Below are 12,560 nucleotides of genomic sequence, written 5' to 3' on the forward strand. Positions count from 1 at the left end.
AGGGCACTGGCTGGCGGTCCTCACCCGTATCCACTACAGGCGGTCGTGGCGCTTGTGGCGGTGGTGGCGGCGGCAGCGTTTCTGTTGCCTAAACTCTCCCGCCCACATCAGATTATCGTATTTTTGTTTCCTCCACATCCCAGAGGACGGCTGTCATAGCGAGGATGGTGAGGGTCGTGATTTTGCTCAGTTTTGTCCCTTCAATCCAGTGAGATTCGTAGATTTGTGTTGTTGCGGGGAATCATGAGATCAAAGATTAATGGTATATGGGGTTTAGTGTGTTTATGAGGAACTTACGTGAGTGAACTTATGCTAAAAGGTGTAAGCACAAAACTACGTAACATTCCTCATTTAACAGCGTGAAGAATTTGTGTTGCGGTTAGCGGTGGTGGCGGCGGTGGTGGTGATGGTGGCGGCGGCGACGGCGTCAGATGCAGAGACGTGGAAGGAGAGACGAATGACACCCGAGGAGCGGAAGGCTGTGATGGAGAGGCTACAGAGGGACCACAGCAGTAAAGTCCCGCCGTGCATACCCCCCGAGAATCCCCCGACCAGTAAGTGACCCCTTGCAGTGAGGTGAGGGAAACGGAGGTGAGAAGTGCCCGCAGCAAAAAAAAACTTGATCCCGTTGTTAAGTGTGGAAGACATCACGACTGTTTGATTCATATTTATTTTACGCAAGAGTGGTGCTTCAGGATGGCTCAAGAAGTCATTTATTACGGTGATTTTGATGATGAAGCAAGCGTATGATGTCACTCGGTCAAATGATTCATGATTATAGTCAGTTGCTTCATGGTGTTTCGAATCACGGAGTTACAGTTGTGTTGATTGTTTAAATACCTTGTCTCCAGTATCCTCTGCCTACCCTATCCTTCTCCAGCCTTTGTTCCATCATTTCCCTGTCCTCCCGTGCATCGCTCTCTGTTATTCACATTTTCCCACTCAGCATTCCTCCGTTTATTTACATTTTCTTCTGTTTATCTATACCTCCCTCGGTTTATTCACATTTCCCACCTTGATAAGTACTGTTGTTGTTTTTCATTTGTTTGAACTTTTTTCTGTAATTTCGAAACAGGAAGTTTTCTTTATATTTTTTCAGATTTTTTTTTCTGATATCATACATTTTCTTCTGTTTATCTATACTTCCCTCGGTTTATTCACATTTCCCACTCAGCATTCCTCCGTTTATTTCCATTACTCCACTCCGATTCATCCCTTTATAAGCATTTTCCTTTCCTCCTTTCATTTACATTTCCCTTTCGTCTATCTATTTCTCCCACTGTGCATTTACATTTCCCACTAACCTTCCCTCCGTTTATGTATTTTTTCCTCCACTCATTATTTCCATTACCCACTACCTATCCCTCCATTTACATTTCCCACTAACCTTCCCTCCGTTTATGTATTTTTTCCTCCACTCATTATTTCCATTACCCACTACCTATCCCTCCATTTATTTCCATTTTCCCACTCAGTTGCATCCCTTTATAACCCTATTTTTTTTCCCTCCCCGCCGACAGTGCCGCTGCCAACGCTTCCCCACTCCTTCACTACGGAGCTCGAGCTGACTCACCAGGAGGAGGATAAGCAAAAGGTGCTGTACGGCGCCGAGGCCTTCGACAGGAAGCTCAACATGGGCATCTTGCGTTATGAGCTGAGTAAGGCGGAGACACAGAAGGGGAAGGGAGGGAGGAAGGGAATGGGTTGACAAAGAGGGAGGAACGAAATGGAAGGGAGGGAGGGATTGGAGTAACAAAGAGGGAGAGACAGAAAGAAAGAGACGGTTGGTACAAAGAGCGAGAGTAAGGAGTGCAGTAATGGAAAGAAAAAGGGAAAAAGAGGGAGAAGGGAGAAGGAGGTGAAAAGAGGGAGGTTGCAGAGAAAAGGGAAAAAAAGGAAAATGGGGTAAAAAAAGGGAAAAAGTGAGGTTACAGGAGTGTATTAGAGAAAGAAAAGGGGAATTCATGGGTAGAGAGAGCAAGGAAAAGGGATATGAGAGAGAGAGAGAGAGAGAGAGAGAGAGAGAGAGAGAGAGAGAGAGAGCAGCAATTATCAGACAACAGACAAACAGATAAAGGTGATATACGTATAATAAAAATTGGCTGGTGCTCATGATATCAAACGAAATCATCGCCATTACTATTACGTTTTATTTTCTGTTCCTCGTGAAGTGGGATGTTTTTCGTCTTTCTGCAGTTTCGTTTTTTTTTTTTTTTTTATTAATATCAGTGAGGACAGACCGACTTCTATCAGTCTTTCATAATGTTCCTAGTTACGCTGGTATGGGATCAATATTGAATTAAATAAAAAAAACTACTCTTTTAATTTCTCTCTATTCTCTGGTAACAAACTCCTGATTTCTATGCTGGCAGTGTGTGATGCGTGATTGATAAGCTCACACGTTTATCAAATTATCTCTCTTTAATTATCTTTTAGCTTTTGTTACAGGTTTTTTTTTATCTCTCAGCTTTTCATCTAACTTCCATTTGAATATCAACTTGCGTTACTGTTTACTTATCTGATAGAGTTTTGTGTAGCCTTTTCTTCACCCACTAACCAACAAGTCTATCTGTCTGAGTATCTACGTGTATCTATCTAATCATCTGTTGGAGGCGTCTATGTTTCAGTCAATTCATTTTCCAGTCAGCGGCCTAACTATTTATGTGCTGAAGCTCTTAGAATATCCACCTCGTGAGCCACCAGTCAGCGAGTCTATCCCTGCCCAGGGGAGGGAATCGTCGCCGACCGGCCGTACGATAAGCAGGAGATCATCCACTACAGCCTGACCAAGGACGAGGCGCTCATCATCACCACAGACACCACCTGCGAGGACGAAGGCGCCGGCAACTGCGACCCAAGTAAGACGGGGGAGACAGACCCATTTAATACATCATCATTATCTCTTTTTTTAAAGTTTAGTACAGGATAACTAGTCTTCACATTGTGGTCTTCTTTTCTTTGTGTGTTCCTTGTGTTGTATTCCATCCTGTTCTTCAAAGATTCAAATTTCAGCTGTCCACGAATAGGTTTTATATATATAGATATATATATATATATATATATATATATATATATATATATATATATATATATATATATATATATATATATATAACTATCATTTTTCCCTTCAGAGAAGTCGTGTAAGGCCAAAACACTCGACGCAATCCACGTGGAGTTGTGGCAGCTCTTTGGCCTGGGCGAGGCGGACGGCAACACGGGCTACTACGGCATCAGCGGCATCCTGGAGTGGGCGACGCAGAACACCTACGAGTACAGCGGCAGGACGAGTTGCCGCGGCATAGATTGCGAAAAGTTCGACGTGTGCATCAAGAGCAAGGAGGGCAACACGGCGCTCATCACCTACTACTGGCCATGTGAGTGGCAGGGATAAGGGAGGGAGGGTGGCTGGTCCCCGAGGGTTAGGTAAAGTCGGCGGTTAGGTTTTGTGTATTAGGTAAAGGCAAAAGTTAGGTTATCCATATTAGGTAAAGTCGTCGGTTAGGTTATTGATATCAGGTTAAGCCAACTGTTAGGCTATTAGTATTAGGTAAAGTCAATGAGTAGATTAATCGTTTTAGGTAAAGTCGAAGGTTAGATAATCCGTATTAGGTAAGAATTATGGTGTGTAAGAGTTGTGTATTGCAAGAGTAGTTATGCTTGTATGCGTGCGAGCTGTACATTGATAGAGACGATTTATGTGCAATTGAATCTTCATCTTGAGTGTTGGTGTGCCTTACAGTGGCCAAATGGACCATAGACGGCAACGACGGTCAGGTGCCCCTCGCCATCGAAGTCATATCCGACGGCAGGGTGGAACCTTACTTCACGAGGAGCGTCATGCAGCGCTACGACTTCTACGAGTTCTACAGCAACATTCGGCCCAGCATCGACATCCTCGAGGTGAGTCTGCCACCCGTGCATGCTAAGTGAAAGTTGCTTAAAGTGACAACCGTTTGGCCTCGTTACTATTGTTCCTACCTGTCAAATGATTTATAGTTAGGCAGTTAGTTACAAGTTCTCATACTATAGTTCCCATGAGAATGTGTGATGACGTTATGTAAGCCCAGGGTCAATATTCTCAGACGCTCTTGCCTCTCACATCATCTCATTCCAGAGGCCAAAAATGAGATTGATTGCTTACTCAGGAGTATTTTTTATACGTTCATGGTACAGAATCTTCAGCAAATTACCACCAGGGTCACAAAACTACCCATGGAAAAGCTCACAGCTCCTACGAAATCCTTGTCAAATGTGTGTGTGCTTGGGGACAGGAATGCTTGAGAATATGACCCCGAGATCGTAAATGGCCGGAGGAGCTTTCAACATCGACCTTCCTCTAACCCACCCTGCCTCCCTCCAGCCTCCCGCAGACGTGTATTGCAAGGGCCGCGTCAGCCAGTACGAGCCGCCCAAGATGCCGCGTTTCTTCTCCTACAACTCCGAGACCGTCACGCCCTTCACTCTCTCCCTCCCCAACGGCGAAAACCAGACCCATAACGTGGAGTTCACCGTCGCCTTCACCCACTACGTCAGTCTTAGTGTTATTCAGTTTTCTTAATTGGTTTCTCCTTCTGCTCATATTCGCCTATCTCATTTTCTTTGTCTCAATCGTCTTCATCCCTTATGTTACTGGTCTTGCTCCTCCTCCTGTTCATATTCGCTTCTCATTTGTTTATTCTCTGTTTAGCTCATTGTGTTTGTTATAGTGATGGATATCCTGTTCTCTTTGACTGATTTCTCCTTTTGCTCACTTCTTTATGTCTGTGTTTGTTTGTCATCAGTTGCCTTCACCCTCTATATTGTATTGTTTCCTTCTTATTCTTTTCAATCCGTGTTTCGTAATTGTTGTTTTCACTTCTCTGTTTTCCTACTAGTTAAAAATGTCTAAAACCAAAAGTTGCTATCCCATCAATCTTTCCTCCTCCTCCTCCTCAGGGTTACTACGACTGGGATTCGAAAATCTCCATGATCGATTTCGTGCCGTGGTACATCTTCGGCCAGGAGTACCGTTACGAGCTTGAGACGAGACGCATTCAAGACTTCACCCAAGGTGAGCATGTTATGTGCTGCCAGGTTGTGAAGAGTCTAATAAAGCATTCTGTTTTATTCCACCAAAAAGACAAAACATGCATACAGTTAATTTCCACCTTTATGAACAAAATCTTAATTCACCTCATTCCACCTACAACATGTTACCTGTGTTGTGCTGTCGGGTTGCTAAATGACTAAAGAAGCATTGATTATTATTCCACTAATAGACGAAACATTCACCTAACTCATATCCACCTATTGGACAAAACTTTAACCACATTCCACCATCATTTTACTTGTGTTGTGCAACCAGTTTCTGAACCAGAGAGAGAGAGAGAGAGAGAGAGAGAGAGAGAGAGAGAGAGAGAGAGAGCATTTATTCTCATTCCACTATAAAAAACGAAACATTGATGCAGCTCATGTCCACCTTACCGGACATGAACTCAAGCACATTCTATCATCGGAGACGACAGAAACAGAAACATGCCTCCTCACTATCCTCCATTCTCCCGACATTCCATTCTATCGTTCCAGGCCTGACCTACGACGTGTACAAGCACCTGAGGGTCTGCGACATGCACCCCATCGAGAACTTCACGAACATCGGGGACGTGATGGTGGGCGAGAACGGCACCGTCAGTCTGCTCCCGCCATGGCTCTTCGTGGACCTGGACGAGCCGTGGCAGTACAACGGATTGGTGAGGCGCCGCCAGGAGTGCTTGTGTTTCCTCCTGCGTGTTTCTTTGGTTTGGTGGAGATATTTTTTTGTGGACTGTTTTGCGTTATTTTATTCTTCACTGACCGATAGATGAGCCTTATGTTACTATTGTTGTTGTTTGTTTGTTTGTTTGTTATATTCGTGTCATTTGTTTTCGTGTGTGTGTGTGTGTGTGTGTGTGTGTGTGTGTGTGTGTGATTTATTTAGGTCATTATTATTGTATTGTTCATTATACTTATTTTGGGCGATATTTCCTGCTGTCAATAATCTATATATCCGTATTTATCTATACCTATCTGTCTCTGTGCGTGGAGCAGCACGATGCGCGAGGGTTGGATGCCGACGTGTGGGTGGGCCAGAAGGAGCTCCTGGGCTTCCTGCTAAAGGAAAACTACGTCGCCTACTACGCCTCCGTAAGTACTGACACCTCAGGACCCCGAGTGTTGGTTGTGTCACGTGCCACCTCGCTCGTGCATGTTGTGGTACTATAGTCGGTTCACCCGAGTCTGAAGTGTGCATTATCGCGCAACGGCAACCTGCAGCCACACGCGTGTCCGATTTCGTGGATACTGTACCTATGGTAGCTTTCGCATAGTAAACAGTCATCAGTGTCAATAATATGCAGGCAGGAATAACAAGTACCGTTAATTATAGTTGATTTTGAGTTAAAAAAAATAGTAATGTGTATGCTTCTGTTTTCCTTCTGTCTCACAGCCTCTGGTGTTTGACGAGCCCATCAGGAGTCCGTTAGGCACTGCCCAGGACACCCGGGGGCCAGGGGCAATGAAGGGCGGGGCCGGCGAGATGCCAGGGGCGGGGCAAACCAGGAAGAAAACTGCTCGTGATTATGTGTCCCTGGACTCGGTTCCCATGAAGCTTGAGCGGTACCTCAACATCGTAAGTCAGTCTTCACGATTCAGTTTGGGGACTACCGGTTTGCCCAAGCATTTTTTTTTTTTTTTTTTTTTTTTTTTTTTACATTCCCGACTATAGCGCCGATAGGTTTTCTTCAGGGGCCAGATGGTCGGCCCAAGCCCGTCATGGCGCAGGCAATTTTTATAGTGGCCCCAGTTCTGCTTGACTCATGCTGCTCCCCGGAGCTCATTCTTGATTCACTGGACGGTTGATGTGTGGTCTTCTGGACAGCATGTGGGTAGTCTTAGGCCACTCGGCGGTGACTGAAAAATCTCAGGTGGTAGCGTGGAGATTCGAACCGACGTTGTCCATGGCGCGGTGAATGTGACCCCAGCACGCTAACCACTCAGCCACCGCCTACCCTAAATTTGATATCTTGGAACAAGATATCAAACACCTGCTCTGCAAACACTGAAATTATGCACGGCACTTATGATATATCGTACCACTAGCTCCTCCTTCATACTGTCTCCATTATCCATTCGCATCACACATGTTCTGTGTTATTGGGCACCGTATACCCACCGCCACACTACCACCACCACCACCACCACAATCACTATTACTCCCACCGTCACCATCACCACCACCGTCACCATCACCATTACCACCACCGTGCTGGGCTCACATTCACCACGCCATGGACAACGTCGGTTCGAGTCCCCACGCTACCACCTGGGATTTTTCAGTCACCGCCGAGTGGCCTAAGATTACCCACATGCTGTCCAGAAGACCACCCATCAACCCGGACTCTAGAAGAACCCGGCCAGTGAACCAAGAATGAGTTCCGGGGGCAGCATGAGCCAAAACATAACTGGCGCCACTATAAAAATTGCCTGCGCCATGACGGGCTTGGGCCGACCATCTGGCCCCTGAAGAAAGCCTACCGGCGCTTTAGACGGGGATGTAAAAAAAAATTCACCATTACCACCACCGTCACCATCACTACCACCACCATCACCACCACTACCATCACCATTACCACCACCGTCACCATTACCACCACCATCACCACCACTACCATCACCATTACCACCACCGTCACCATCACCATTACTCCTATTGAAAGCATTGGTGTTTTTTTTTTTTCCCTCAGGCAGCGGGTCTTCCCCATCTCATCAGCAACATCTTCGACTACCAGACGCAGCCACCCTTCACGCATTCCATCGACATCTCCCTCTGCTACAAAGGCGCCAGGGTCAGTGACGCCATGTCCCCTCTCGTGGTGCTGTACTGGTTTAGATGCTCGTTGTATCTGTTTATTGAAGTGGTGCAAAACTTGGTAACAATCGAATTGTATGAGTGTGAAACGTCAATGACTTTTCTCCTGATTTCTCAGATTCACCAGAAAGTTCATTCTCAAAGTATGCCCTCCAAAAAATATACAAAATTTATTAAGTATATATAGCGAACAGCAAGATTCTTTTCTTAAACGGGATAAAAATCATGTTGTCTTTACTGATTACAGATACACAGGTACAACAGATAAATATTGTGATAATTATGTTTCAAGAAAAAAGTATTCCTCAGATATCTATGGCAACAATTTAGTGTATTCCTACAACACATGTTTTGTTCCTTTCAGAAGAGAGATTTCCTGATGGAGTTGCCTTCAGACGCCATGGAGCAGGTGAAGGGCCTGGAAGACAACCTCCTTCACGCCACGCAGTTGGCCTTGGCGGAGGTGGGGGTGGTCTCGCCGCTCAGGATAAACAAAGAAGTGGTAAGGTACTGTTACTGCTTTGGCCCAACGTTGCATTCCTCCACCGCTTTTCCATGTATGTTCACGGCCGCAGTTGTTTTGCTCACCCCTCTCCCTTTTGCCTTTTCTCTCAGACTTTTGTTTATCCCTCTCCCTTCTCTCTCTGGCTTTTTGTTCATCCCTCTCCCGCCTCTGCGTGGGTCCTGTTCCTCCCTCTTCCTTCTCCGTGGCGCCTGTTCCTCTCTCTCCCTTCCATCCGTGGCTCCTGTTCATCCCTCTCCCCTTGCCCTCGCCAGATGGAGTACAGGAACGGCAAGACGTACGTGCTCTTCACCATCCTGCCGCTGCCCAGTGTGGTCGGCGACGCGCCCGGGGCCAAGCTTGAGAATGACCTCGACACGGCCGCCAACCTCATCGTCTCCACCGTCGCCAGCTCGAAGATGATCATCATCGTCCACCTCGAAGGGATCTACCAATCGGTGGAGGTGAGATGTTTTGTGGGTACTTGTTCTTTGACCTCGGGGGCGGGTTGGTGCGACTTAGCTTAGATGAAGAGAAGAAACATGTAAATAAGTAAGCAATAATGAGGGGGGGAAGTTGATTTAGATGAATCTAAATCAAGCAAATAAGTAAGCAATAACGAGGGTTGGAAAGCATGAAAATAGTTACTGAAATAAGTTGGGGAGTGGGAAGGAATAATAAAAGTAGATAGTTAAGGTGAAGATAATGACGAGGACAGGGAAACCGTGGAATGCTGAAACGATTAGCTGTGGAGAGAACGAAGAGAGGAAGGAGAAGTCATACATAGATAGCGATGAGTGCAGAGGAGGAGGAGGAAAGGAAGTTATACGCCAGTGACTAACGCCTCTCTTCTAGCCTTTCATTCTTTTTTCTGTTACTGGAGCAGCGCATAGTTGTGTTTTCCTCCCTTGAGCCGCCTCTCCTGCTGAAAAAAAAAGTGTGGAGAAAGAAGAGGAACGAAGGAAGTGGTACGAATGTGACAAATAAAGTAGAAAAGGAAAGGAAGCGATGACAAGGGGTGTAGGGTTGTAGGGTAAGTCTTCTTCTCTTCTTTTTCTTCTTCTAATTTTCTGTGTTCTTAACTCTCACCACCTTTTTTTACATCGCTTTCCTCCTTTTCTTCGCATTCCTGTCCGTCTTGCAGCCGGTGTACGTCATCCTGCACGCCAAGTCGATCAGAGAGGTGACGAGGGCCGAAGACGACACCTACACCTTCACCACTGACCAAGGCTATGGCCCAGGTGAGTCTCTCTTCGCCCTTGCCTTGGCTGTGCTGTAGTCACGCCACTCAGGGAGCCAGACGAGCTCTCCTTCGTGTCCGTGTAAGATGCATCAGAGTTTTGAGAGTTTGGAGGGTGTGGAATCTTTTATGTAGAGTTTATAATCATGTTGATGACGCAAGGAGAATCTAAGACTTCGTGATGGCAAAGAGGCTTCATGCATTTCTTGTCCCCGCGAAATTGCCCTTCTCTTCTGGCCATTTTTTTTTTTTTTTTTTTTTTTTTTTTTAGAAGAGCAGCGCTTAGCTTTTTTTTTATTTTTAGACGACCAGCGCTTAGCTTTTTCTGATTAAAGGAGCAGCGCTTGGCTTTTTTTTATTTTTAGACGACCAGCGCTTAGCTTTTTCTTATTAAAGGAGCAGCGCTTGGCTTTTTTTTCTTTTTTTCGAGCTGCTTCCGTTACTGCAAAAGAAAAAAAATAGGATGAGGTCAAGAACTATTCAAACAGTATCAAAACACCGCTCAAACCCATATTCTCAGAGAGACAATGAGATCCCCAGGAACGTATATCCAAGTCTACTCTGTTAATGACCTTGACAGAGGCAACAAAATTCTAGCTTTAACGTTTGAATAAATTTGGTTTAAAACACGAAATCCCTCTCTGTCTCACGAGGTAGGATTTGTATTTAGAAAGATTCCTCTCCGTCAAAACTCAAACCTTTCAATTAACTTACACGCACATGACCTGCCTCTTTACCCTGATAATAGTGCTAGATGAGGTGCTTTCTAGGTCATGGTGAAGACCTCCTTGTGTTCGCTTGAGCGCGCAAAACGACAGTCAACTTCATACTGAGGACCAGCGTTACCAGATTCTAGTACTCACCACATTGTATTTTCCGGTTTTTGACTAATAAATATCGCAAAAAAAAAAACTTCAGTGATCAACGGTTTTAATAATAACTAACTGAATATCGTTATTGTGCTGGTATGACAGTTTAGGGCCTGAAACCCATAAATGCAATGTTCTGAGTACGATAATTTAGTGACACGTGTTTAGCTCCTGAGTTGGTATGAACTGTGTTAAGTGATGCCAGCTGGGTGTAATATTTTTTTATAGTGTAGCCGCAGTAATAGTAGTAGTAGCAGGAGGAGGAGGAGTTGTAGTAGTAGGAGGAGGAGGAGTATAGTAGTAGTAGTAGTAGTAGTAGTAGTAGGAGGAGGAGGAGGAGGATTGGTAGTAGTAGTAATAATAGTAGAAATAGTTGTAGTAGTAGTAGTAGTAGTAGTGGTGGTAATAGCAGTAGCAGCTGAGTGTGGCTCCTAAGTCGTCATCAGTTCGTAGTGTATACCGCGTCTTGCCTCGCAGGGGACATGGCCGGGCTGGCGATCGGGCTTCTGGTGGTGGGCGTGCTGGTGGGCGTGGTGGTGTGCATGGCGTGGCAGCGACGCGAGGGGACCCAGTCGGGCCTGCCCAGGGTCACCATGGCTCGCAAGTCGCCACTCTCGCCCTCCAACACCATCAACATCAACTCGGACATGACGGCATCTGATATTTAGTGGCGGTTCTGAGTTTGACGTGCGTGTGTGTGTGTGTGTGTGTGTGTGTGTGTGTGAACCGTAAATAGGTGGCCAGTAGGTGATAAGGGACCGTCTCATGGAGGTGTTAATATTATAATACTAGTAAGTAACATCACCAATACGGATAAAACTGTTAATACCTCCGTTAGCCCTCCCAACTCAAGGCCCTGATGTATGTGTGTAATATGTTAATTAAGGCCACATACATCACAATTAATTTGCAAGTCAACATTATATTTCTAGTCTAGTTATTATAGTACTTAATATACGCTTTTTTTTAGTTTATGTATGTGAAAGCTGTCTTGTTGCCCGAAGTATTTCTCTGATATTTTCTATAAATTCACTTCAGGTCACATAATCAAATGTTTCGGCAAATTCATGAGTTCACGTCTTATTGTAGATCTGATAAAATATTGTACTAAGACATAATAAATACCCATAGTAGACGTGAAGGTTTTAATGCGTTATTTATTTATTTTATTTATTTATTTATTTTTTCTTTTTTTTTTTCTTTTTTTTTGTGTGTGTGTGTGTTTGCCATCTCGGGGGCGGGGGACTAGGGCGCAATACATTCCCCTTTGGAAGGTAATGAGAAAGAATTTGAGGCGAGGAACTAAACAACAACCACTAGTAGCCTACACAGCGACAGTCACGCGGCGAAGCACCAGTTAAGGTTTCATGCTGTCCGGATTCCTTGCAATTTACCTTTTCCATTCAGATGTATTGACTAAAGGTGAAGTTGGGGGCATATGCTTTAGCTGTATAGACTACGACCTCATAAATCACAGTGCACTATTCACCCAGCACATCACAGTAAAGACACCTCAAATTTTGCTCTCGTATTCTAAGCTCCCGCCGAGTCACTGGTTCACGAATTCGAGGCAGCAGATATGTTTTGAGGGTTCAGGGTTCGTTCCTCACGCGCTGCCGGGGACCCGGTGTTGTGTTTCTCCGCGTCCTCCTATTTCTGGCCGTCCGTTTTGTTTACAAACCTTCTATGAACACGTACGGATCCGTGTACACAGCTGGTCGGGTATACATGGCTGTCCCTCCAGTGTTTTCAAGCACGGAATGGCTTAGTTTTATTCTTTCATTGGAAAACATCAATGAATCCAGTACAACGCTCTGTTTTGTAATAACTGAAGTAAAGGACCAATAAATAGCCTTCATGCAGTAATTCATCAGTAAATTTACGGGAAATAGCATCTTGCTATTTTCTAAAAACAAAATTGTCTTACGCGACCAGCTGAGCACATGGTTCCGTGTTCATAGCAATCCGCCTTTTGGTTAGTAAACAAAACGGACTGCCAGAAATAGAAGGACGCGGAGAAACAAGACACCGGGAACCTCAATCAGGCTCAGAGACGCCCAC

The 12,560-nt window shown here is 45.1% G+C and overlaps 1 protein-coding gene across 1 annotated transcript; it reads left to right on the top strand.

Moving 5' to 3' along the window:
* On the top strand, positions 1-11,634 carry LOC127006678 (uncharacterized). The gene is made up of 16 exons (XM_050876868.1): positions 1-167; positions 359-554; positions 1,521-1,658; positions 2,727-2,858; positions 3,135-3,377; positions 3,743-3,903; positions 4,364-4,531; positions 4,939-5,053; positions 5,569-5,732; positions 6,070-6,165; positions 6,467-6,649; positions 7,764-7,865; positions 8,253-8,390; positions 8,666-8,854; positions 9,535-9,631; positions 10,977-11,634. The coding sequence occupies exons 1-16, from the start codon at positions 165-167 to the stop codon at positions 11,165-11,167; spliced, it is 2,316 nt and encodes a 771-aa protein (XP_050732825.1). The 5' UTR covers positions 1-164; the 3' UTR covers positions 11,168-11,634.
* The last annotated feature ends 926 nt before the right edge of the window (positions 11,635-12,560 follow it).

This window comes from Eriocheir sinensis, chromosome 33, assembly GCF_024679095.1.
Source record: "Eriocheir sinensis breed Jianghai 21 chromosome 33, ASM2467909v1, whole genome shotgun sequence".
NCBI classification, from domain to species: Eukaryota; Metazoa; Arthropoda; class Malacostraca; order Decapoda; family Varunidae; genus Eriocheir; species Eriocheir sinensis.

What these genes read in the sequence shown, in the direction of transcription:
- LOC127006678 (XM_050876868.1), top strand. An exon ending in CATCTTGCGTTATGAGCTGA is followed by an intron (nt 1,659 to 2,726) that starts GTAAGGCGGAGA and finishes ATCCCTGCCCAG; the next exon opens with GGGAGGGAATCGTCGCCGAC. An exon ending in TTGAGCGGTACCTCAACATC is followed by an intron (nt 6,650 to 7,763) that starts GTAAGTCAGTCT and finishes TTTTTCCCTCAG; the next exon opens with GCAGCGGGTCTTCCCCATCT.